The following is a 26,750-nucleotide window of genomic DNA, read 5'->3' on the forward strand; positions in this document are numbered from 1 at the left end:
CTGGTCCCTCGAAATAATTCACGGAAACGTGGACCTTGGTTCCCTCGTCGACGGGTCCTTCGTCGTCAGGAGGCTTCTGGAGAGCGTTCCACCAGCAGTGGATAATTCTTCAACATGGAACTCGCTTCCCTCTGTCTGTCTCACTGTGTCTCTTTCTCTCTGTGTCTCTATTTCTGTCGGCAAAACATGCGTCCTCGTTAAGGATCCTCTCTATCCCCGACTCTCGCCTGGGACACGCGACACACGATCCTCGTCGAACGGAGGGCAACGAAGACTATCACACTCTGAGCACATTCACATTTACCCGTAACCCCGTGAACGGGACACGACTCCGGCGGCCGATCCTCGCCGATACGCCTCGACTCCCCTAACCAGCGGTAACACAGAAAGATCGATAGAAGCAGAGAAAGCACGTACACGCGTAACGTAACGTGAACGTGAACGTGAACGTATACGTAAACGTAAACGTAAACGTAACGTCAGGCGGCACAGTTGATATGCTAGTGGTGGTGGTGTAGGATGTATATGTGAGAGACGAAAAGCTTGTCGAGACGATAGCGTGAACGGCGACCGCGCTCGATCTATCGACGCGATCTCGTGGAACACTGCGCGACGGGCCCGACGGTTGCCGAAGACGATGACGACGACGAAAACCCGAGGTGTAATATCACTGGAGACGATCTAGTCGATCGGTACAGAACACGCGCGACTCTTTTCCGGTAAACGAGCTGCTTCCGCGGAGAAGCGTCGTTCATCGTTCGACGAGGAAACGGAGAAACGTGCGACGATGTGGCGATGGATGCGATCGCGATAAAGACGTGTGTGCGTTTCGCTGGTTCGCCTCGCGCGTGCGCGCTCTTATCGAGGCGTTGGTTCCTTCTCGAGAGCGAGATCGAGAAACGCGCTCGATCGAGAGAGTCTCCGCTCGATCGGGCGAGCCCCGCTGCTCCCGTTGGTTGATATCGCGTTGCGGTTTCGGAGCGGCAGACACCGGGAGGCGCCGAGTCCCAACGAGAACGCAGTAGCCTCTGGATCCGATCGACGATCGATCGGGAAAACAACTGGGAGACGAAATCCGCGTCGAACAAAAGAAAGGAAACGAACCAGACTCGTCGGACACGAGCGGGCGAAAGCTCGAGCGCGAACGACCGGCCACGAACAACTGGGTCCATTTCCCTCGGGGCCACGATAAGCTCTCGCGACCGGCCAACTCGACTTCGTCGGCCCCTTATCAGCTCCGTAGATGCTGATAAGCGATACCGTGGCTCTACCTAACGCGGCCGGATCCCGGCCATCGCGACGACGACGCTCCTCTCGACGCGGAAAATTTTCCTATTCGCCGATACCGTACCGCGCGGGATCTCATTGGAGAATCCGCGCGGCCGCTACTACCCCTCGCGGAAGATACAGAAAATTCTGCGGCCCGAAATCTGAAGTAACAATGACGAAACCTGAAATTTCAAGTATAGGGAACACCGCGCCTAGGGAATTCTAAGCCCGGATATCTCGTTGCGAGAGAACTCAAAGCCCCGAGGTCTCCCGCACAGAAAATTCCAAGCCTCCGACACCCAAACCTTGTGAATCCTAAGCTCTTACAACACTCGAACCCTTAACTCACTTTCCGAGGTGACTGTAGTGTACACTATGACACAATCGCGTAGAACAATTCGTTGAATCGAGGAAAATCCACCTTCGGCAGATATTGAAACTACAATTTCATCAGGGGATCAATTTCCTTATCCACTGAACACGTCTAAAGGAACACTCTATGAAAACAGCACCGACGATCACAGATTGTGGGGCAATAAACAGCGAGTTATGAGCTCAACGACGGGGGATTACGATGCGGATTTGCTTTTCGCCGGTTTATCAAAATCGTCGAAACACGAGGGAATCGGACCGGCTGGTTCTCCGGACCTTTTCGCGACTGAAAGCGGGAAACAACCGTGAAAAGGAGCCAAGAAACGGCCAGTTGCAAGCGGATTAAACGAGCTTACGAACTCGCGTTAATCCTTTACGCAAACCAGTCGCATGCTAATCCATTCTTCCGTCGTTCTTAGAACGTTTTCCTGCTGCGCGATTCTTCGATGAATCGAACGATCGTAACGGCAAATACGTTCGGTTGCGATGTCAGTTTTCGTTGTTCCTTCGCGACTGAAATTCATTTCCAACGCAAAATTGTTTCGCTCGTTTTGATCATCGACAGGCGGTTGAACGTGTTAAACATTGCAAGCGGCTTTCTGTTAATCATAGTTACGCGTACTTGGAAAGACGCGTGACTAGACTGCGGATTTTATTGCGACGACATCAAGCGTGTGGAATCGAAGACAATATCTATTTGTTGATATTCATTATTGAAATAAGTATAATTAATGTAGGAACAGTAATTGGGTGCCTCGCCCTACAGTCCTCGGATTCTACAATACTTACAATTATTTCTGTTAGAATCTAGCGAATGTCAGAAGAAGAGAAAAATGGTGGCGCAGCTGGCTGCGAGGCTCGGCGACTATTCGCTTTGGAAACAAGAGAAACATCGGTATGATCGGTGAAATCATCGATCCCGAACCGTGGTTGCTGGGTCATTGAACGGGGACTGAAATCGTTCTGGACCGATTACGGTTCGATGACTCGATCCGGGAATTAGGCGACCTGCTCGAAACGACGCGTACGTGTATTCCCATCGGAAATTAATTTCGGCGTTTACGAAAAAAAAAAAGAAACAATCTTTACGAGCGTGCCGTAATCGGCGATAGGATAAGATACGGTGTTATCGGGGTGTGTACGCGTGTTGCCCGTCTGTACGCATGTACGAGCGTGTTTGTACATGTTTGCACGTGTTCGTCGACGTTCGTACGCGTGTGTGCGTTCCCGTTCCGTCGCGCTGCGCTCCATTTCGTCGAGACATCGCATCGGGGACAAGCGAAATCTTGCTCGAAGCTGTTCAGAGCTCTATCGGCGAATGGAAATGCGAGAGCCGCGTGTCAAGCTTGCAAATCGGTACAGGTGCTCGCGAAGGACGAACGCAAGAAAAATAAATTTGCGTCGTTCGAGCCGCGCCGCGTCGATCGGCGAAGCAACCGGTTCGATTCGATTTTCCAACTCGCCCCGATTCGTTCGATCCGTGGACTGCGAATCTTCTCCGAGCTCGACGCAGCCGCGAGATTTTCGTTTTCTTTTGTTTCAACCGATGAAACCACCGAGCCCAGCAAATTCGCGGATTTATTTTAGAAACTACGGAAATTTAGTGTTCAGATCATTTTTTGGTCAGTCGAGTTTAACGCTCGGTAGATCTATTGTTGACTTGTTTTATTCGACCGGATATCGTGTTTTCCATCGTGTTCTTTCGAACGAGAACTTTTTGTGTCCGCAAGATAAAAGTAAGAGCAAAAATGGCGGAAAGTTGCAAAGCAAACTCGCAGAAGAGTGTAGATTTGATTCCTTTTCTTCTGGCATACGGTTTTTATCATCGTCGTGCCATCGTCGTAACGAAGTTCCCCGGTGTTACGTTACATCACGATACAATTATGCTACTTGTTACTTTTTTCCTTTCGAGATGTACACGGCTAGATTGGATCTAATCTATACTTCCTAGTTAATTAATACTAAAAGTTCTGGCCGCGAAGTAGATCATAAAGCGAGGCGTCGAGTGAAAACGTGCTGCGAGAAATATTTTTCCTGCCAGCAAAACACTCGATTATAGTGTTCAGCTTTATTATTGGGTTGGCCAGGAAGTTTCTTTGCGTGCTTTACAGGGTAAGCACTATTTTATTATATTGCTAGACTGTGGATTTCATGCATTCCTGACAAAAATGTGGAATTTTCCCATCTGCTGTGTCCGTATTTTCATTCAACCCGTGCCCTACCACATTTTCTTTCGCAGCTTACTTTCATCGTCAAACTGTCCGCCAGAATCGCAGAATTTTAGTTAATGATAGAAAATTTCAATGTTCCTGAAGAGATAAAATAGAAGACTCGCTACTCAGAAGGTTCTTTGAACACAGAATAACGAATTCGTGGATAGTCCAGAACCTTTCGAAGAGGAAAGAAATATTCTTGCCAGAAGTGGAAGACGATCGGCCCTGTCCAACATAATTACAACCTCCCGGGGTCCCGTTCAGCAAAGGTCGCAAAAGAAGTTTGTAAAAGTCCGCAGTCCGTGAGAAGAACGTTACACCGAAAAAATGCGCAGTTGCGTGACTGGTTCCCCTACATGTTCAGGGTTTGCAAGATGCTTCGGCTAGCCGCGGAGCACGCGTATCCGTTCACGTTCAATTTCCACGTCGGAGCTCCTTTCTCTCACAGTTGTTGCACTTTTGGAGCGAGCAGAACGAACGCGGCACGCGAGCTAGACTCGTTCTCGAAAAAAAAGTGCACTTGGTGCGCTGCTGGAGGCGGAGGAGGGAGAGAGAGAAAGAGAGAGAGAGAGAGAGAGAGAGAGAGAGAGAGAGAGAGAGAGAGAGAGGCAGAATACGAGGCAAAGCGTGGCAAAACGAGGCAGAGGAGACCCGCAACTGAAACGATCGCGCGTCCTGCAGTCTGCCGGGTCTCCGACCTTGCCGATCGCGAAGAGCCCGCATCCGGTCCGCGCCGCGAGCCGTGACGGAGCCCCGACAATGGTTTGCCGGTCGACGATCGCTCGCTCGCGAATCCTCCGAGTCGCGAATACGGTAACTATGCGTGTATACTCTTGTTTCTGCGAGCCGAGCCGCGCGCACGAACGTGCCAACGCCGAGCAACTGCGCGCGCGACCGGCGAAAGCCGCGGCCGTGACTCATCGGCATCGAGGATCGAGAGAACTAGCCGGCGAAACCCTCTCTCTCGTCTCGTCTCGCCTCGTCTCGCCGCGTCGCGTCGCGTCAGGCCTCGCCGCGCTCAGCCTCGAGAGCCTATCGTAACGCCGGCTCAAAGTGCAAGTGCCGATAGCAGGCCCGTGCCAGACCCGACCGGTACCCGCGACACGCTATCCACCCACGGGACGACGGAATCGAAAGACCCGTGCCGGGTCCGTCCCTCCTTTGGGTCGCGGAAGTTCCAAGACGCGGTGAGACGCCGCGAGAAAACAGAGACTGTCTTCGATTCTCTCAACTTATCGATAGGACAACGGGATCGGTAAGAGCTAGTATGTTCTTCCCCCCTTTAGGTCGCGCAACTTGAGAAACGCGGCGAAACTATTCTCCCCGGCTGCAGTCGAAGCTGGTGCGATGCGGAGTCGCGATAGGGCGCCGCGAGGTGGTGGGGTTGCTCGGTCGAACAAACGCGACGCTACGGGGAGAAATTAATATTTAGTGCGTATGGAGTCGTGTGACGCTAGCTTGAGAGTTGTTCGACTAGTTGTTGCGTTTCCATTTCTCCCAGGGACTTCGCTCCAAGCGTGATCCTCTCTTATTGTTAGTTGCGATTTATTGCCGGTTTCGCGTGCTCGAGAAAGGTGTAAGAAAACGCGCTGCACACGCGTTTTGTTCGCTAGCACCGTTTCGAGGGAACAGATGAGCTCGTGGGGACACCGTGTGGTTAATTACGACACTTTCGCCAGGTGTTGAGAAGGGTGGGGAGGGGACGAAGCAGATCTAATCTTGTGGGACAACGTGGGACACCCGTGAAACGGGTGAAACAAGGTTCTCATCACCTTTCGACGAACGCCTCGCTCGTAACGCTCGCGATCCTCTAACTTTCTGCCGGTTCTTGCAAAGTACATGGCCCAGCCACGCTGCTCCTCCTCTCACGAGACGCGCGTCACTGGCTCCATCCGGCAAAGTGGACGACGTCGCGAGCTTGTAATTTGCTGCATTTCCCACGGGGGCGCGACCGGCTTCAACCAACCGACGACAACGACAACGACAACGACGACGACGACGGGCCAGAAACAGGCGGAAAAACGGAGACGAAATTTCCCTCGGCCGCGTTTCTCACGGAATAAAAATCTCCGGCGGGCGGCGCGCACACCGTTGGCCAGGTGCGTCGGGAGCGTACTGCGCGCCACGCGCTTAGAAAGCGTCTAACCTTCTGCGCGTAATGTGCCGCCGCGCACGAGATACACGCTTCGACGCCCACGTTTAACGCCGGATAAAAATGAAAGTCCGCGAAGCGAGCCGATCGGAGGGAACGCACACGCTCCGCAGATACGTCGATACCGAGGGATCACGAGTTTCGACGCGTTTGCGCGATTAACGGGTCTCTCCCGGTGGGGCCGTTTGGAAAAATCATTTTTCTTCTCCAGAAATCGATGGCGGGGCCCTTCGGAAATATACTCTTGCCAGCGTTGAATCACCTACGAAACGGACGAGCCGTCTCTTGCCGTTTTTACAGCCGAGCTTTAAGGGCGGGGCTTAATCCAGTGGCTGGAAAAAATTAATATTTTCTCGCGTGGATCGGTAGCTGAACTCTTCGAAAATATCCTTCTAGAAGCGTTTAACGAACCTCGAAGAAATCGGGTGTTTCGATTCATTTTCCGATATTCTTCCGCCAGGTCGAATTTTTGCGGTCCCGCCGCGGCCTTGAACTCGATCCGAGAAACCGAGAGCCAAAGAAGAAAGAGAGAGCTCGCTACGACCGCGAATCGCCCGCGGCTCTGAACGTCCGTGACTAGGGAAACGCGTTTACACACGCCCGCAACATCTCGAGATCGCGTTCGCAAGCTGTGACCCTTCCTCCCGGGTGTCGATCATTTCGCTATGTTCCCCCCGTAACGGCGCGTTCATATAGTACTGCCATCTCGTGGAGCACGAATCTCGAGGCAGGTCAAGATGTCGGCCAATAGGACGGAAGAAGAAATCGGTGCTCTTGAACTGCTCGATGAACTGCTTTCTAAACTATGCGACGTTACGGGAGAACCGTAACACAATTTTCCAGGGTCTTCTGTTAGCTGTGCTTCTGGCGGTGCAGCAAGCTAGCGAGACTTTAAACTGCATGCCTCCAGTTTGGAATAAGCAGACTGCGAATCAGCAAGCCGACGTCGAGCCCCAAACTTTTCCGGTTCGGACAAACGCTCCGTATCTCGCCGAGCGTCTGATAAAGCGGCGCGCGTGGAAAAACAATTCCCCGAACGACCGTCGAAAGCCGGACTCGTCGGCCGGTTGAAATTATTCGCGGATCACGCGCGAAAATATTTGCATGCGCTCCGCGATGCACCGTCGCCGTCGGTCGGCGGCTGTGCTCTCGATCCGGGCACGCGCGCCTCTTGCTTTCGTCCGGAATCGAGGCGTGCCTGCGGCTGCATTCTCTCGTTTCGTTGCTCTTCGATTATGCAGAATCTCGAGGGCTTCAACCGGCCAGTAGGAAACGAATCGAACGTGTTCCAACGTTCCGTCGCACGGACCGACATTTAAATCGAGATCCTATCCGGCGAAGCGTTTGCGATGGACTTAACGAGTTCGCCGATCGTGCAGAGATGCGAGAGCCACGCCTGCCGCTTTTCAGGCTATTCCCGAGCTGCTAAGCATCGTTGCTAAGTAGAGCGCACGGAGTACAAGCACGGTGAAAATAAATAGTCCCTTAGCCCCGCGATTTGCGAGTCGACGGTGCTCTCCTTATCCGATGCGAGATCCCTTTCTGCGCCGCACCAGTAACAATTAACACTATTCCTACCGACACTTCACGTATACCTATTCCTACCGCGACCGGTCTTTAGCACAACTTGTATTTTTTTAATATAGAATGAAGATAATAGCCAATTCGACAGTATAAAAATATAGTTTCTTTTATTTAGGAGTATATAATGTACATTTTATTCGTTTTCACCGCATAATATTTCGTTTACTACACTCTGTTGGGCCTGATGTTCCCCTAAAAATATTATGAATAGGTGCTCTTCCAGGATTAGACCCTTCTTTTACTTCTTGCCAAACAGTTCCGTCTACAGCAGTTTCGATTACCTCTTCCTCGTTCTCACTATCGGAACTAACTAAAAATCTCCTTCTCTTTCGTTCTCTACGTACGTTCGAAACATTCTCTTCGTCCTCATCGGTGTTCGGGTCGGTCTCAAATGGATCATAATTTTCCGCATTGTCATTTTCAATATCAAAAATTTCCTGATCATCTTCGGAACACACTTCATCAATATTATTTATTTTCTCTAATAATAAATTTACACTGTTCGAACGTCTTGACATTTTGGGAATGAATATTCAAGGGATAAAATAAAAACTAAAATATAAAAATGTAAATCAAGATGGATAAAAAAAATGAACAAAAGATAAAATGTGAAACTTACTACAAAGTATTGTTGGTTTGTTCACTTTTTTGAAAATAACACTTATAACGCGTAATACAATATAAAATAAAAGTAGAATAATAATAGAATAAAAATACAAAATAGTAAAAGACTGCCGAATATACTCCTTGTAACTTTCACGTTTTGATGCTCTCTGTTCAGATCACAAGACTTTACTGATTTGAATTCGTGAGAAGACGTCTAGGCATCACCTTCGGCTATGATTTTATTTATTCTACAGTCATAGTAGATAAGACGGTGTAAGAAAATCCGAGGTTCTGGACCGCTTCGGATAGCAATCAGGCAAATAAACACCGCGAGGCCGATAGGCGAGCGAGAACTGTAAACACTTTGAAGTGCCGTAAAGCAGTCCCTGGAAGGCACTTTTCGGCTAAAATCATGCCACAACTGCATTACATTTTGTTTGTAACGACTTTATAGTTTCGGAATTGAGTCTTTGAAAGAATGCTATCACAAAAAGATATAAATCGTTCTACCGGTCAAATGACCGGTCGTGGTAGGTAAGACAGACTACAAATTTTTCTCAGAAAATAAACAACAAAAAGAGAAGTGAATATTGAAAAATGTATTATACGCACATTTTAGGAAAAGTCGTTACGTTGTATATAGGAAATTCTAATCGAAATTTTAAAAACGGTCATTTGACCGGTCGCGGTAGGAATAGTGTTAATTCGCCTAGTAACTATTTATTTTTTCCCCGGTCGCTTCGTTTTCCTATTGTTTCTCCGAGTGGCAAACGATTTCATCAGCAGTGAACGCGTATACAGTTCTATCTCCGTAGCGTCGCGTCTGGCCACTCCCTTAGCTCCGCCCTCCTACCCCCACTACCTCGCGACGCGCCATTCGTTCTTTCTAAAATAAAAATAATATTCTACCGTCGTGCGACGAATAAAGGACTCGTGGATTCTCGGCGGACGGCTCGTAAAATGACAATCTCGGCGAGATTGAGTCGCAAAGGCGGCTCGAGACTGTCGTTTAGGATTCGAGCGAAAGCGCTTCGCGGCTGGCGAGAGCGCGCGGGGCGTCTTTCGAAATGAAATGAAAATAACAGGCGCCTGCGTGTTTGCCGAGCGTTTTCCGTAGCGTCGCGCTCGCGGCGATTGCGACGAGATAACGAGTCGCATCGATTTCTTTTATTCGAGCGTCACGAGCTCGCGGCGCTTACGCGTTGATAACTTCGCTTCGGATGAACTCGCGGCTCGTATAATTTATTGTCGGAGCGCGCGGCGGCAAGCTTCGCCGAAATCCTGGTCGAAAGTGATGTATTTATACCCGCGGGTAAATGATTGGACGAAATTGCAGTTTTGGCCTGGGTTTCAGCGAAGCCGCTGTGCGCCGGGTTCAAATTGTTCCCGTCGAACGAGGCGATGGCCGGCTGATCGTCGAATTTCCGCGTGTTCTCCGCACAGGAAACGACCGAACCGTTCCTCGTTTCGTTGGAAATCGCCGAGCGGGGCTTGTCTCCGTCGCGACGACCGATCAGCTAAACGAAAGTGGAACATTAGTCTATTTGCTTGCTCTTTTGACTCATTGACTCACGGAGAGCCAGTGCCTCTCATCGTTCGGTCTAATTTCGATATGGACTCGCCTAACGCCTGCTAGGCCCGACTTTCTTACGCGCGGCCCCGTTTATTTTCGTTGCTCTTTTACAGTGTTTGCCCACGGGATTATCATTCGTTCGTTTCGTTTTAACGCGCCGTTATCTCCCCGCCTCATCTCCATGCTACTTGTTTTTATTCATTCATATCTCTCTGCTCTTTTTGTCTCTTTCTCTCGTACTTTTATTTCTTTCCGTTCGCGTCTGACGCTCCGTACTCTCGTGCATTGTTTCCCTTATCGGGGGCTAATTTATGAAGATATTTTCGCTTTTTAATAGTTGACCGACTGATTAGCAACGTATGCTGCGATTCGCGAAATTCGCAAGACTCGAAAACAATTCGTTCCTCGCCGAGAGAAACGGCTGGCGTGACATACGGTCCTCCTTCCGAACTATTTTCACGTCTTCCTGTACGTTTTATAAAATTTAATTAATTCCACAAGATTTAGCGTGAATGTGGAATTTATTTGGTATACTGGGGAACTGTTGGAAGAACGAGGCATTTTCGTCGAGCAATTGAATATTGAGAACAGCTTCGATGTTTTCTTGTTCCGAACAACGCGATCCAGTCTCAGTTTCATCGCGGCTACAACCGGATGAATCGAATTATGACGAATTGAATTGAACGCGAATTATCTTAGTCGGCAGCCGCGATTGTCACGCGAGCATCGCGGCGCAAAATGCTGATGGTATCGAGTCCGATCTCGAGCTACGATTGAAAGGTTGCAATCTTAACGTATCCTGATCGATGTAACAAAAGTCTTTTTACAATCGTCGAAAATTACGGACGCATGTCCCCATATTCGAGTGACGAGTCCGCAAAATTTAGAAATCTCGCGACTTTATCAATTTTCTCTACGTTTCACTTTCTCGGATGTACACTGTTTTATCAATTTTCTCCGCATTGTGGTTTCCTGGCAAACGGTGCACTCAATTAGAATTTCTATTCCCGTCTTTCTAGCAGCACTCGAGCCACAAGCAGCACCATTCACCGTTCTCTTATGCTAATTTGCATTGTCGGGCGACAAGATGCGTCACCGACGAGTAAACAGAGGATCTTTATGCGAAAGTTTTTGTATCGATCACAGAAAACGGAAGTTAAATACAAACTTATCTCTTCCCCTGGCACGTTCGAAATGATGCAACGTTCCGAAATCCTACCTGTTTACCGACTTCTACAGGTGTTCCTCCTGAACGTGTGCAATCTGCACTTTATAAACTTTCCCGAATTTTTTGAAACATATTTTCGCAGGTGCTTCTCGTGAGCGTGTGAACCTTTCGAATGATTTCTTAACGATTTCGGTACTCTGGGTGAAAATTGACCCGGTCACCGCCATCGGAGGGTTAAAAGTCCGCCGACCATTCCCCCTGGAAATGTCGCTTAACTCGAGCGTAAACACGTCGCGGTTTGATGCAACGTTAAAATCGTTTTCAATACGCGAGGCGGGAGCATCTGTTGGGGGAGATGAGGCAGTCGGATGAAAACGACCTTGATCGAGCTCCCATCGCGCGGCGTTCATGCGATTCGTGCGATTCGTGCGAGCGTTGCTCGCGACAACATGGACACACGCGCAGGCCCCCTCCGACGCCTGTCGCGGAAGTGAATCGTTTAAAGCGGATTCGAGAGCCGTCGCGAACCGGTGTGTCCGCACGATCAATATTTTCTCCTGTCGAAGCTTTCCGATCGTGTCTATCACCGAAAAAAGGAAGAAGAAAAAAAAGAGAGGAACGAAACAGTGGCCCGGTCGTCTGTCGGAAGCTTCGCGTTCGAGCAATCTTTCCGCTTGGTTCTCGATAAGGCAATCTCTATCCCCGCTCGTGTATCTGCAGCGACAAACACCGATCCGGAGTTGCACGCATCAATATTTATAGAACCGCGACGCCGAGCGATTAAATGGAAAAAAGAACGAACGGGAAACGCGCAGAGAATCCTCCCGCGCGAAAAATTTGCACGTCGCCGGAGAGGACCTCGTCTCGCGAAACGCTCCTCGAAACCTCCTCGATGGGTATCGCGTTCCTCGGAAGCGAGTCAACAATTCTACGTCATCCTGTTTACCCTCGAAACCTGCGAGGTCTGCTATCTTGGCGATTATGGGAGTGGCTTTCGCTTAGGAATCGCCGTTTCATGGGATAATCGCCATCGAGCTCGATCCGATACGAACAGGTAACGTCTTGATGCAAAACACGCTTCCTCTCGCGAAAATTACTCGTTTCTAATGACTTTTTTAATGAAATTATCGCCAACATATTCGCCACAGTTTTCTGCTTATTGATCTTCCTTTAGATTGAACTGTTCAGTTCAAATAATTTTACTCAGAAAAGTGTAACGAATGTGCTGCTAACGTTTCCATAAAACCATAATCGAGAATGTTTTATCGCCGAACTAGCATCGTCTGCACGCTTACTACGATCGACAAGGTCCAGTTACACGTCGTTCTATCATTACGAGAGTCGACAGTTGGCACTGTCACCGCTCTTCACGTGGCAGATAAAACCTCTCTGAACTTGCGGTTACAATTGCCAGACTGCGAGGGTCACGAATTCATTTGTGCGCGTAATAATTGCTATTCTCCTCGGTCTCAATTGAACGTCACTTTTGGACCAACGTAATTCGCAAACTGCTTGCGCGCGACGATACCCCCGAAGAGTGCACAGGTGTTCCCGGGGATACAACGCGCTGTTATCTGTCGACACAAAAGCCACGGAAACTCGCAGCAATTGCTTGCCTTGGCGAAAAAAACAGTTCCCGACACGGGAGCGTCGAGTTTATGCAAACAATAGGAAAAGAAGCGTACACTTGCGAGCTTCGTGCTGCACCTCTGACGAACGTTGGGGGGGGGGCCTTGTTTTCCGAGATAAGCTAACAAATATCCGTGTCGCTACTCGCAAAAATGTGGAATGCAAAGACATTCGGGAAATTGAAGAAAAGATAAAATTCACTCTATTGGCTCGTTCGAGATATGTGAATAGCCTCCAATGAATTTATTTGATCGAGAGGTCCACAAAACAATTCGAGCAAAGTGAACATTTTGTCCATCGCTTTGCTCTTCTGAAAACCACGATAAAAATAAAAAAAAACAGTACGCGCTGAAAGCCATAATCTGTACGTTGTACCCAGTAAATGGAAACAATAGCAAAGTTTCATTCTCCGTTCGGTTCCAGGCGAACAGTGGAGCTGTAACAGCGAACAGTCACGCCGGAAACGAGCGTGTCGCGTTTCCTCGAATCCCCGATCTCGCAACCATGACTCGGATTGCCCGGGACACCATTCACTGCCGCCATGGAGCCATAGTGCTGCTCGTTGTCACCTGTTAGCGGAGCGAGTGGCTGTCGGTTGCGAAACAAACGCTGCCGGGATCGGAAGGCAACGTCGATCGCATACCTAACAAACAAATTTGTCTCGTTCCACTAACCCAATCACGCGATCGAATCGCGCTTCGAGTTCACGATCTATCAAGGTCGCGTGTCGCAACTTTCGCTATCTCGGCTACACGTTTCCACTGTGGCCGGCCTCGCGGAAAAATTGCGCTCGTCCGGTCGATGACGTTGCTGAAACGACTACGCCAAACGACCAGAAACCTCCCGTTCATCGATCCGTACCAGTCACTTTCGAAATTCTTTTTTCTTCCGCCAGATCGCGGTTACAAACACAATTAAACACATATTCCTTTGAGGGGATCCGAGAAGTGCTTGAACCCGAAAAGTTGCCTACATATGAACTGCGATAATTTCGTTAAAAAAAATAGTACGACAACGTACCTGGGCTCGTTTTCAAACTTGAAGCCTCTACTTTTGCCACCCATCGTTCATTTCTGTCCAAAAAATTATTTCACGACTCAGCGACTGGAAAAATGAAGGCGCCTTTTCGGTCCAAAACGTTACAAATTGAAACGTCAGTAGAGACATTAAAAAATTTTTCTTTCTGCTGAGACCGCCGTAGATTTAAAGATTGAAGCGTTCTCTTTGCAACGATATCTTAAAAATTGATGTACGATTCTTTCTAGCCGTTCTATCGAGCTTTGAACAAGGAGTGTACCGCCATTATTGTTGACCGAACTGGTTCCCCATTTTTCTTCCATAAAACGGTGAGAAAAAATCGTACATCAATTTTTAAGAAGTCGTTGCAAAGAGGAGGCTTTAAGCTTCGAATCTGCGGAAGTTTCATTTAGGAGAAAAATTTTTGAAAGTTTTTGGAGGCGTTTGAATTCGCAGCATTTTTCAGGAAAAAATTTGCTATCCTGCTTGGAGACTAATCGTCACCGTGGGTCAAGATAGACCCAAGTCCCGGCATCCACGGTTCAGTATCGCTCGGTTGCTGCGTGTTACACAATTTCTGTGCTCTCGTTCTACGCTCGCGTTTTATCTTGCAATTTTTCTGTTTTACGAGTGGCAAGTAATCAAGTAATCTGCAGGCTGGCAATTCACCGCGAAAACGAGGCGGCCAGGCCGCAGCCGGACAGGTGCAAGTTGCGATCGGTTGCAGGCTGCAGCTTGCAGCAGCCACGAGCCACGCAATCATCTCGGTGAAAGGACACGGAGGCGTGGAACTTCGTTCGCTCCAAGGCGAGCAACAACGACGATTTCGCAGAGACTCTCTTATTCACGGTGGACAATCAAATTAACAAGAGTTGCAGAGCCCTTAGAAATCACGACTGACCCTTAAAGTCTAAAGGATATTTCATTCAATCATTATGACAATCTGTAATGATCAATACGCGAGGTCCACCAAAAAACTTCTTCGCCAGCAGAAGGGTGAATTCGGCCCGGATGAATTTTCTGTGCAAAGCTTGGATTTCCAAAATATTTTCAAACGTATTCGGGGAATCCGCATGGTCGCGCCGCACAGTGGTCTGAGAGCGGCTAAAACTCCATATTTTCAAGTGTCTTATAAAATCAAATTTGTTATATTTTTTACTAGTAGGGGAGTAAATCAAAAGGTTTCACGGATGAATCAAATTCGGCAATTCCATAAAAATGAATTAAATTCGGCCATGCTAAGCATACCTAGGTTTCAGAATGAATTCAAGCGCATGTTTGAAGAAACCGTATGCGCCTGTAAAAATAGAAATACGAAAAATACTTTTTTTTCTGGCTTACTTCGAGTACTAAGACTCGGAAACAATCGCGGAAACTATTTATTTTTTATTTCTTCGAGCAGTTTTACATGTAATGCCATTAAACGTGGAAAAGAGCAACGTCAATGAAGTTTAAAAAACGATATCTCTGTTGCGCTAAAAACACGTTTGTAGATGTCTAAGTAAATAATAAATCCAAAATTCAACTGCGGTAACCTGCGGCTTCGCGTTTGATCTCATGAAATGTCGGTGAAAAACGTTGTGTCGTCACCGATAAATAGCGAGTTGATAAATAGCGAGCCACACTACCCCATTCTGGGGTGAGCGTAAGGTATTTTCCCCCTCTTCCTTACAAGAAAAAGAAGGTATACCTTTCTCGTGTAAATAATAAGCTTAATTAAAATGTAAATAAACGTTACCTCTATATCATAAATTTTCATTAAATCTTGTACATAAGCGTATTCTTCTTATTTCATTTTATTTTAAATTACATAAAATTATTATTATTTGAATTAAGTAGTATTTTTTTATGGAAAGGAATTATTCTTTATCAATTTTAATCTAAATTGAATTATATTTCATTTTACATTTATTTCACATTCAATTTATGTGTAAAATTTATTATTTATTATTAATCTATTATTTATTTTTTAATTTATTTCTCTATTTCTATCGTGCCCAAGGACAATTAAAAATACTTACTATCAAGAATTTTTTCGAAATAGAGCTTTCCTAGGGTTTTAGCCGTTTTCGGCCTTTTCAAACCACTGTGCGCCGGTACGTCGACGACGGGCCTCTAGGCAGACGTTAAAAACGTCGTCCGTCGACGATAGATTAGATAGCTATTGTTCCCTGACGCCGGTGCGTCGCGCTAAGCGGGAAACGAAGCGGGAAGCTAAAGAGGGAGAACACGCGCCGCCGCCGTGCGTCTCGCGTGAAACGATCGAACGGATTCCGGTCGCGGGACAGGTTCGCGAAAGAGACCGCCGGTTTTCTGCACTCGCGGGTATAGTATGGCGTGGCGTAGGAACGAACGGTTAGGCTCTCGCCGAGTCAACGAGAACCCCATTGTTCCGCCGCGGAGGAAGTAATTATCGCGCGTTGGAGGCCGAGTGTCCCACGTTGAATCGGACGAAACCGAGGAACGCTGAGAAGGAACCTCGAAGAGCCGAGCGAGTATCGTCGACGTCACGAATACACAATTACCAGGGGCCCAATTATGTCGTTAGGCGAACGGCCGGTTCGCCGAAACGGCATATTCGTATTTTTGTTTGTCTTCCAGTTGCAACATAACTTCGTGCTAGGCCTAGACAATTATGCTATGTAGAATAAAGTCTCATCGAAATCGATTAACCTTTGCTGCGAGCCATACATGACTCAGAAGTGGAAAAAAACTGTGATTTAAAAGAATCGGAGAGCCTAAGTTTTTGTGCCACTTTTAGCAAAATCTGAGCGCTGCTGTCCCAAGTCTCATCCGACGGCGCTGTTGCTGTTGTTGTTATTGTTATTATTACAGCATTGCGTCAGACCCGAGCTTCTCGGAACGCGTCGAGGAAACGCATGGGATGAATCGGCGCACCGTGGAGCTTCTAAATTGCAGCTGCACCGGGTCAAAACTTTGCACTCGCGCGCAATCCGTTTCTCGCTCGTAACAGAACTGCGTTATGCCGGGAAATCGGTTATCTGTGCATTATCGGGTAACAGTGACGTAACCTGGATATTTTCCAGCGGTCCGTTTCTACGCGAAAGCAATAGGCTCGGTGGTAATATTCTTCAAGATGGTGACGCAATACCAGTGATCAGATAACCTTTCAATATTTATTAATGGACTTTTTTCTTGATAGATGTACCGTTACAACACCGATCGCTATGAGGAATGCTCTTCGTAATATCGGTCTAACTATGAACTGGTATAGAAATGCGACGAATGCAACATTTTCATGAATTAATAATACTTCCGAACTAGCATATTGTCTTCGTGTATAACAGATTATTGAAAAGTTTGGACCACTATCGTTCCTCAGTAGCATCGCGTCTGACCACTCCCTTAGTCCCGCCCTCTAACCCCCACTACCTCGTGGCGCGCCAACCACGCGAGAAAGCGGTCGAAGAGGGCGGAGCCGGAGCAACTATCGCTGCTCTTAAACGAATTCTGCGACTTCGCGAATCAAAAACTATAAACGAACGTGACACTACTTCTTTAACACTTGGATCGCGTCGTCTAGCTGCACGTGGGCATTTAATTAAATTGACGATCGTTTAAATGGACACAGCGAGAGGAACCGGTGGAAAAATGCGCGCAATCGTTAAAAACGTCCGATTTTCAAACCTGTCGAGCATTTCCGGAGCCGTTCGATGTTCCGCTCCGAAAAATCTCTGGACGTTTTGATACTAATCTCGAGGCCGGGGCAAGTAGGCTTACCTGCATGGTAATGCAATGGACCCGTGGCCTGGTGTGTCGTTTGCTGTTGTAGCTGGTTCTGGCCGGGTGCTGCGAGTTAGAAGGCGGCAGTGGAGGCTGCGACCTCCTCGCGAGCGGGTCGTTCGCGTTGGGCAGCTTGTTCCTGATAGACACAGTGTTGTTCGGGGTATTTCCGATCGGTGGCCTTGTCGCACCGGTCCCGGTGTTTGTCACCATCGCGGGTATCGTGGACGGCGGGTCCCTGTGGCTCTTCGTCCTCCGAAGAAGACGTCGGAAGGTGTTCTTCACGGTTGCGGCTAGATGAGCACCACCGCCCCCGCCACCTCCGTGACCGCCACCGCCCCCACGATCACCGGGCTCGTTCATCGTTTTGTAATCCAACATTTTCGCTTTGGTAGGCATTGGTGCCACTTTATGACCGCCCTCGGTCACGTACATGCCAGCTACCCAGCTGCCAACTCTCTGCCTCTTCCTGGAGCTATAGACGACGACCCTGGACTATCTATCCTCTGAGTCTAGTTAGTGGTCCAGTTTGACGGAGCTCTGTTGTAGCCTCCTTCAGCGAGGACCGACCCGACGGTCAGCCTCTTTCGATCAAGATCTGGATCTATCCTGTAAGTCTACTTTGCGGTCTACTGTAGCTTCAGACGGAGCTCTGTCTTTCAGCGACTACGGTCTGATCTTCGGTCTCTTTCGACCTGGATCTGTAGACCTGGATCTATCCTCTAAGTCCAGTTAGTGGTCCTCTGTATCCTCTTTCAGCAACTAGCGATCGTCAGTCTCTTTCGACCTGGAGCTGTCTAGCTACCCTCCGAGTCTACTTAATGATTTATACCAGCTTGACGAAGCTCTGCATCCTCCTGGCGAACCGATCCTCCTGCTATCTTGACGCGATCCTTCGCTGATTGATTGCAGGGGCAGCTTTCCCCTAATCGTTCTAGACTCGCACTTTCCGCACAGAACCGAGCACAGTTTCGCAGCTCACTGGCACGCTCGCGTGCCGATCGCAGCGGGGTTTCTGCGAGTGAAAGAAAGATCGTCTGAACAACCGACCAGCGGATCGGAGAGTGGCAACGCAACCGTTTCGGGGGCCCGTCGATCGAACCGCGTGTCCCTCACCCTTTCTCTCTCTCTCGCTCTCTCTCTCTCTCTCTCTCTCTCTCTCTCTCTCTTTCTCTCTCTCTCTCTTTCTCTCTCCTTTTCACTTTGCCCGAGTTCTACCTTACTACCCTTTACCCCACCCCCCTCTCTCTCTCTCTCGACTTGTCTTTTTGTTGGCGCTTCGGTTGCCGAGATTCGCCGGCCGAGGAACCGGACAATGCTACGAAGACGCAGGTGTTGCCGCGGCAGGTGGAAGCCGGCGATCTTTTTGCTCGCGAAACCAGCGTCTCGAGTTTCAGCTGGCGTTTAAGGCGATTCGCGGAGGTGCCTACTCGCAGTCTTGAGATACGCTCCAATTAGACGATGAAAATACGGAATCGTTGAGTTTAGGGGTGGCTAAGAGAAACAACTTAGTTCTCGTGCTGCATTGTCTTATTTGTATGATACGCTTCCGACCGATACACGTCCGGCTGGACAACAACGATTTAATCGCCGTGCGACATCTAATTAGGCCAACATGGTTTCGCCGAGGCTCGACGTGGATCCGAGATCGAGGATCGAGGCTGTGCCAGATGCATCCCCGTTTCGAAACGATGCCGGGGATCGTCGACCCTAAACGCTTCGAGAGCTATAGAGCCGGGGAACGTTTCTGCTCGAGTTCCTTGAGCAGTCTCCTCGGGTTAGGGAAAGGTTGTGCACGCGCTGACTATCGATCGACAACCTAATCCGCGGGGGAACGGAGGACGCGCTCGGGGATTCAATCAAATTAACACTGGAAAATTTCTAATTAACGATCGTTGCGATTGTGAAGATGCATTTTCTAAGATTTAGTTCAGCAGTGAAACTTATTCCTGTTCCACTGATTAGTGCAGACAATCGAGATCCTACAGTGCACTTATTCCTTCAGACGTCAGCCGTTTGAGTGACACGCGCAAAAATTTATATTTTGTTCTGCAATGTTAAATCTTAACAACGACACAGTCTTCTTGTGGAAACAGCACTCAGCAAATTAAACAACGGTTTGCGAACGCTAATTTCAACAAGCTCGAGTGCTCGTTCACTGGATGGGTCATCGTATTTGAAATTCAGATTATCGAGGTTCTACTGTATGCGCTGTCGTAAGTAGACAGCGGATTTTGTGCATTTACAACGAAAGCGAGTAGCTGTAATTTAAAACGGTGAAAACGATAGAAGAATTTGGAAATACCGTTGTATTATTGTCAACCTATTAAGAAAGTAAATGGACTTCCATCAGAAAACTTTTATTTTCCACACAGATCCGCGAAGATCCAAAGTGGACTGTGGAAATAAAACATATTCGCAACGATTGGAAGACACAGGAGCCAAACAGAAATTTCTTGGGACTGGAGTAAAAATCGCTATAGACTCGAGTGAATCTGATTCCGTGGATAACGAGAGCATCGAGACACGGGTCGTCGGTTCGAGAGGCGGGGGTGGAGAGGGATTGAACGAGTGTTGTCGTGGGTGTATCGCTCGGTGACGCAAGAATCGCGAAACGCTCGATAATCCGGCGATCATCCGTCCTTGCCTCCTCACCTTATTAGTTGGCCAAGACTCTACGAGGGGTTACGCAACCAGAAGCGATCGGAGCTAACCACCGCGGATAATGGGAGATTTCATATCGAGAAAGAGAGACGGATCCACTTACGCCGGGATCCGTTTAAGCGCGAACCACCTGTCATTGACTGGAATCAAGCGCAAACGACATCTGCCGCAATTTCCGTTCGAGTTCAACGCAGGATAATCTGCTTGGCCTCGTGCACTCCAAGAACCGCTCGGACCTGCACCCGCGAATTCTATTTTTGATAGTTTACTTGCGTCCGACGCGTTTTATAATCGTCGCGAGATGGGTACGGTAGGGCACGCTTAAGTGTCCAACGCCATCCCCCCAATTCGAAAACGCAGGGACCTCAGACATTCGAGCGATTTTTCAAGCCGAAAGTTACGCAAGTCGATCTCGAAATTCCACCGTTCTGCGAATAATCAAGATTTTTCATTTCTTTTGCCTCGGGACCTTCAGTTTTCTGTTTCGGATCGGTTGGAAGACCGGAATCATGGCAACAGTTATGTTTTCCAAAAGAAATCTATAGCTCCGCATATACTTAGTCGTAATTTCGTTAACAGCACCAACAGTTCACGGCGATAAACCGTATTAAAAGCCTCAACTTTATTGCACTTCGCTTGTCAAAAAGCGTTTTATATGCCTAAACGTCGGGAGTGCAGTAAAACGAGCAGTCAAAATAAATTAGGTATGCCAAGCGAACGCGTTAAAAGAGAGAACGGGGCTGAGCAATATTTTGTCGTACCTGCCGCGAGCATTAACATCAGCCTTTACGTATTACATAAAAGGTGACACGTTACCGCCAACAGCGGAGCCCATTATGTTACCGCGAAACTGTCGTCACAAAGTATTCTTTGCATCTACATATGATTCACGCCGATTTGTAAAACCCGATTGTTCGCTTTCGGTCACGCGATTCGACCGTTTTACCGGAAAGGAACACGTAGATGGACACAAAGTTTCAATTACAAGGTGCAAATTATTCCTCAGACTTTATTCACCGTGTTGTCTCGCACGTGCGAAGTAGACTGCGGATTGTATTCATTCCTGACAACAATGGGCGCGTGTAGCTTCAAACGAAGATTAAATAAAAGCTTATCGAGACAAATTCGATAAACCTTGAGAAAATACTAAAATAATTTCGGCCACGAGAGGGTCCCGGCCCAGTGCGCACTGCGGCCCCAATCTAGACCGAAGGAGGCTCCGATTAGGCGGATGAAGAGAGTGTAATTTCGCGAAATTCGGGTTTACCATAACGAGGCGGTACGGCCTAACGAACTCAGTTCCGTGAACGCGGGACGTCGCACAGTGGTGCCAAGGCGGCAAAAAATCCATTTTATAAATTTTCGATTTTTATAAAAAAAAAATTATTTTGGTACAGCCTAATAGTAATGATGTGCCAAAGTCAGATTTTTGAAAAAAAAATTTTTTTACGGAGATATACGCATGGTAAATAACCATTTCCTCGCTCCTGGGAATTCATCAATTTTCAGTGCGATACTTATGTAATTACTCCGCCTATAATTGAATACTTAGGGGTCTACACATCGTATGGGTTATTGCAAATGGCTTCAACTGTTAACTGTTAAAAAAATTTTCCAAAAAAAGTTGTTTAACATTAAGTAATATGGACTAACCTGAAGCCCCTTTGCGTTACGCTCATTTTTTATTTATGGAGGAATACAAAAAATCCTTTGAATAGCTTCGATCTGGAACTGATCGTTTTGGCAAGTTATAATATTGATCTAGCTTTTTGCAAAATTTCATGAGATACTTCGAGACGCTTTCGCCGCAATTTAAGTTTAAATATCAACTTTCGGAATTTCCAAGAATGAATCGCGCGGATGTCACGATTATTTGATGTTTCAGGTGAAATTTTTAAGGGATACATATCAGATAATAAAAAAATGTGACATTCATACATGTAAAAAAATATTTAATAACAATTTTTTATGTTAAATAAACGAAGTTTTCGTTCACCGGACCACTGTCGTAAAAATGCAGCATGTATTTTTTGGTAGTGCTCCAATGAACGCTATAAAAATAATTTATGTAAGATAAAAAAAATTGTTATTAAATATTTTTTTATACATAAAAAATTAATAAATCATATGCACTTCACATTTTTCTTTATTAATTAGAAATATTCCTAAAAAATTTCACCTGGAACATCAAATAATCGTAACTTCTGCACGATTCACTCTTGGAAATTCTGAAAGTTGATATTTAATCTTAAATCTGTGGCGAAAGGGTCTCGAAGGGTCTCATGATTTTTTGCACAAAGTTAGATCGATATTACACGTTGCCAAAACGATTAGTTCCAGACCAAAATATATTAAAAGATTTGTTGTATGCTTCCATAAATAAAGAATGGGCAGAAAACAGAGATTTTCGATTAGCCCATATTACTTAATGTTAACAACTTTTTACAAAAAATTTTTTTGCCAAATAAGCGTTGTACCTGTGGCAATCTCTCCACAAATCTTCAAACAAATTCGTTGGATAGTTTCGTTTTTACAGATTTTTTGCCGCTTTTTGGCCATTTGGCATCACTGTGCGTCGTCTCGCGAGCGTCGACCGCGGCGTCGAAATGATCGCGAACCCCCTTAGCATCAAAAAAAGAAGCGGAACACACAGCACACGCGGCCACGTACGAGAAATTACTATTGGTGGCTATCGTTTCGCCGTGGACAGCGCAGCGACGTGGAATCGCGGCGATTATGGTAGCGGGAGCGAGACCGCGCGACTTCCTAATGTCGTTAAGTTAAACGAATTAGGCCAGTTCTTCGATACGCGGACAAGCACGTAACCTTAGGCTATATAGTCCGGCAAAACGGAGGATTGCGTTTCGACTGTGACGCACGCTCTCCGGCCAGCAGACACAGACCGTTGCCAGTTTGCGGCCTGCCGAACAGTTAACCACTTTCCTGCGGTACGCTAACGCGTTCCCAGAACGCACAGAAACTCGCCCGTAAGAATCCTAACCGGCTACCCGAACGCTATACCGTCCCGCCTCAGTCTTAACCTTCGGCGCAACGTTTCGGTCAATATAAAAATTTTCTGATCGCAAGAAACCCGAGCAGCATAGCATCACTTCTTCTCTGAATAATTTTAACGAGTTACAAACAATAAATCGGAGTTCTCGCAATCTTTTGGTATTGCCACAATTTGGTGCTTCTCCTCCTCATTTTTGTCAGAAACGCATAAAGCCTGCAGCCCGTTAATTACACGTTTGTCTCGGCGTGTTATGTCACACCTCTACTATGTCAACAATTGTAGCACAGCAAAAAGTCTCGGTGTACTTAATGAATCAACTCGTAAAAACCGACTTGTTTTTAATAAGATTCGCTCGAGCACACGAACCGCGTGGACAGTCTGATTATGCAAATAGGATCCCCGGCACGTTTGTGTTTTACTACCGTGCTTGCTCGATAAAAAGATTCGAAACAATACCGTTGTCCTCGGCTTTCTTTTTATGTACACTGTAGTCGCGCAAACGTCTTCCGAGACGGCGGTGGGATTAGTTCGATAAGCTCTGAACACATCTATCTCCGGAGTAAACGAGCGATTAAAAAACGACACCAGCTGAAACTCTTAATGAACCGATAAGGGAAAAAATTAACGCCCGACGAGATTCGAAAAATCTCTCGGGTCGGCGCGGTTCACTCCTGCGCAACGCGATCCAGAAAATTATTTGGTGAAATAAAATTTTGTCTTATCGCTGTCGATATGTAACTTTTGGTTCCGCCAGGAAATTATGAACGACGAGAAAAAGTGTTCGGCAAGTAGATCTTTGTGGGCAATTTTTTGATCGCGTTGGAAGGGAGTAGGTATTCGAGCTCGACCTGCCTCAAAGTTGTCGGAGCGCACTTAGGCTAGCCGGGAACGTGCGCCGCGTGTAAACGTTTGCGCGAATCGTCGGAAGATTTCAGAGAGCGGGGACGATCGATCGCGCAATTCCACGGTGCAGCTCTCGTCGACGTTATCGAAGACCGGTTTCGTCAGCCGATTCCCCGTCCCGAACGATTACGTTAATCCGCGTGTGTCGTAAAAACGAAACCGAACGAAAACAAACGAGATTTCAACGTCGGGAGGAGGGAATCGATAAAAGCGGGAGTGGGGGAAGAGAAAAAAAAATATGAAACGATAGAATCGCGCACCGAAACTCCGTCGACGACGCCCCATGGCCGTCGTCGGGCGAAACCTGTTGCGTCGACGGACTGCAAATTAAAACGTGACGCGATTCGACCATGCAACACACAAACATGCGAGAGATACCACGTATCGTTCGCAATGGTTCGAGAACCACTGACAGCTCGTACCGATAACCTGCGTGTTGTCCACGCAACGAAAAATTCTGGGACACGCTGGAAATCGACGCCTATTCGTTCGCCACGAGCTGCCCGACCGTGCGAGACCCCCAAGAAATTAACGCATTGTTCGCCGATGACGAAGCGACTCGCGTTTCCTGGCCAACCTGTTGACCAACTCGTTTCGAACGCCGCTACGAGCCTCGAGTGCGATTCGAGACCTTTTTCCAGCTCGAAACTGCCTTACTCGTGTAACTTTTATGACCGTTGTTGCGGCACAAAAACTATTTACTTCCATGAAAATTGCCAGTTCATATCACGGTGTACATCAGGAAAGGAGAAACTGATACTTTACTCTGACATATTTTGCAGGCGATTCTACCAGGTTCTTAATCGTTTTATATCGTAAATATTTGAACCAACGATGTAGGGAAATTTATATTTACACAAAGGTTCTATTAACGATGCAGCTACTCTATTTTTACTGGAACGTGTCCCTTAATCGATGCGAGAAATTTTCCTCTTCGCCTAACTTTCATACAATAGTGTGCAAAATTTTACAGAAAAATTTAGCTACGGTTTTGGAACAAATCTGCAAATTTTTTTTTGTCTTTCTTCGCAAATATTTCGCTTTATCGAAACGGGAGATTTCCACCTTCGAACAAAAGTATATGAAATGGATCCAACGCGCAGCGATCGAGCGGAGCATCGATCCAATCCAGTCCGCGAAATCTGGGCAATTATCTGGCCGGTGGGCCGATCAATTAAAACGACGCGACCGAGCTGGAAAAATCGGTGTTTGACCAGCAATGCGTCGATCGCGCTATCGATCCGCGCAGCGCGTGCACCGGCGCGGCGTGCATGATCGGAGTGCAGAAACTGCGGATACTTTCCTGTTCAACGGTTCGCGATCCCTCGCGCAAACATATTAGCCATCGTCTACAACTCCGCAAGTGGTCGACAGTGTGCCGATGAGGCACAACATCAGAGAATCTCATGAAAATTTCTCCCGAACTCGCAAACTTTCCTAGATCCATCATGGCCGGAGAGAGACCGGCACGGAGTGCGAGAGAGAGAGAGAAAGAGAGCGAGAGAGGAGCCAGGCATCAGAACCTCACGAAGTCAGCGTTCACGGTCCGCGGAGATGCGCAGGACAAAACCGTCGATTCGCCGACTTTCACACACATACGCACGCACGCGCAATCACAGTCTCCGTAGAGGCTCGCGCATGATCGACCGACACATTCGCGGAAAAGCGATATAGCGTTTCGCGGAACCCCCGAAAATCTCACTTTCGAGGCGGACCCTCGCGCGTTGCCACGTGCTGCACCAGCTCCTTTGTTTACCTGGTCGGTCGCCCGGCTGCTCGATCGATCGACTGATCGAGAGATATCGCGGGACAGTTGCGCGCGATCGATGCCGCTCGTCGGATCGCGAGTCGATACGCCGGGTCGAGAAGAGACTCGCGAACGGGTCGAACAAGCGTGCTGCTCGATCGCGAGTCTCGTACCAACTGAGCGCGAACACCACGAGGACAAGCGAGCTCCGCTCGAGCCCAGCTCTTTCGCACTGGATCTCGCCGCGACCACTCGGCCCTCCTTTCCTCCCTTCCTTCCCTTCCCTCCCCCTGCTACTCCTCCTCCTCCCTCCCTCGTGTGGTAGTCGCACGCGCGCTCTTTCTCTCTCTCTCTCTCTCTCTCTTTCTCGCGCGCGCTCTCCTCTCGCTGGTTGACGCCGCCACGTACGAATACGCGTAGGAACGCATGCGAGGCGCAACACCGTTTACCACGAAACGATGGAATTCCTCCCTAAGAGCGCATCGGCTTCAGAAGCGTTTCAATCCACGCTTGTTCGTATCGATTGTGAAGCAATAGACGCTCGATTCGACAATCGTGGGAAATCAACGTTCCAGAACGTCTCGCACATTCGACATCCACTGCTCCGGAACGTATCGCGCGTTGGGGCGGCTCGTGTGTTTACAGTTCTATACCTTCGTATTTATAGACGCGCTCGTCCGCATCAATCGCAAAGCAACAGGCGTGAAATCAATGATCCCTGCACCCGATCGTCTCGCAGGTTCAGGATGTTTAGAGTTCCATATCGTCTCGTTTGTTTCTGTGCCAACCACGAAGCAATAGACACCGACATCCTCCCCCCATTTATAATTACGAAAGTCTGAAGAAAAAAATTACTAGATCACGTATAATCGAGAGCCCCTCAAACCAATTCCAAATTCTTGAAACCAATACAGAAGCTAACTGAAACAGAGCCTGTTCGTTATTTCTTCGAATCTTTCTCCGTAACGTCGCGCAATAAGGCGGTCGTTGTCCGCGCTGCTACTGGCAGAAGGGGCGTTGCTAGGTTACCGAAGCCGCGCGAGTGGCGCGCGCTGGTAGTGGGGGTAGGAGAGGGCGGCGCGAAGGGCGTGGCCAC

General features: G+C 47.9%; 1 protein-coding gene and 1 long non-coding RNA gene across 2 annotated transcripts; one reads left to right on the plus strand and one right to left on the minus strand.

Moving 5' to 3' along the window:
* Nucleotides 1-43: 43 nt before the first annotated feature.
* Nucleotides 44-25,900, minus strand: LOC143361977 (uncharacterized). Its single transcript, XM_076801737.1, has 3 exons — nucleotides 25,664-25,900; nucleotides 17,325-18,342; nucleotides 44-173 (listed from the first exon to the last, which is right to left on the minus strand). Exons 2-3 carry the CDS (start codon nucleotides 17,760-17,762, stop codon nucleotides 168-170), a joined length of 444 nt encoding a protein of 147 aa, XP_076657852.1. The 5' UTR covers nucleotides 17,763-18,342; nucleotides 25,664-25,900; the 3' UTR covers nucleotides 44-167.
* On the plus strand, nucleotides 9,292-14,669 carry LOC143361979 (uncharacterized). The gene is made up of 3 exons (XR_013083559.1): nucleotides 9,292-11,991; nucleotides 12,990-13,719; nucleotides 14,050-14,669. It is a non-coding gene; the product is annotated as an uncharacterized LOC143361979 (long non-coding RNA).
* Nucleotides 25,901-26,750: the final 850 nt, after the last annotated feature.

Source organism: Halictus rubicundus, chromosome 16 (assembly GCF_050948215.1).
Source record: "Halictus rubicundus isolate RS-2024b chromosome 16, iyHalRubi1_principal, whole genome shotgun sequence".
Lineage (NCBI taxonomy): Eukaryota > Metazoa > Arthropoda > Insecta > Hymenoptera > Halictidae > Halictus > Halictus rubicundus.

What these genes read in the sequence shown, in the direction of transcription:
- LOC143361977 (XM_076801737.1), bottom strand. Translation starts at nt 17,762, where the DNA reads ATGTACGTGACCGAGGGCGGTCATAAAGTGGCACCAATGCCTACCAAA.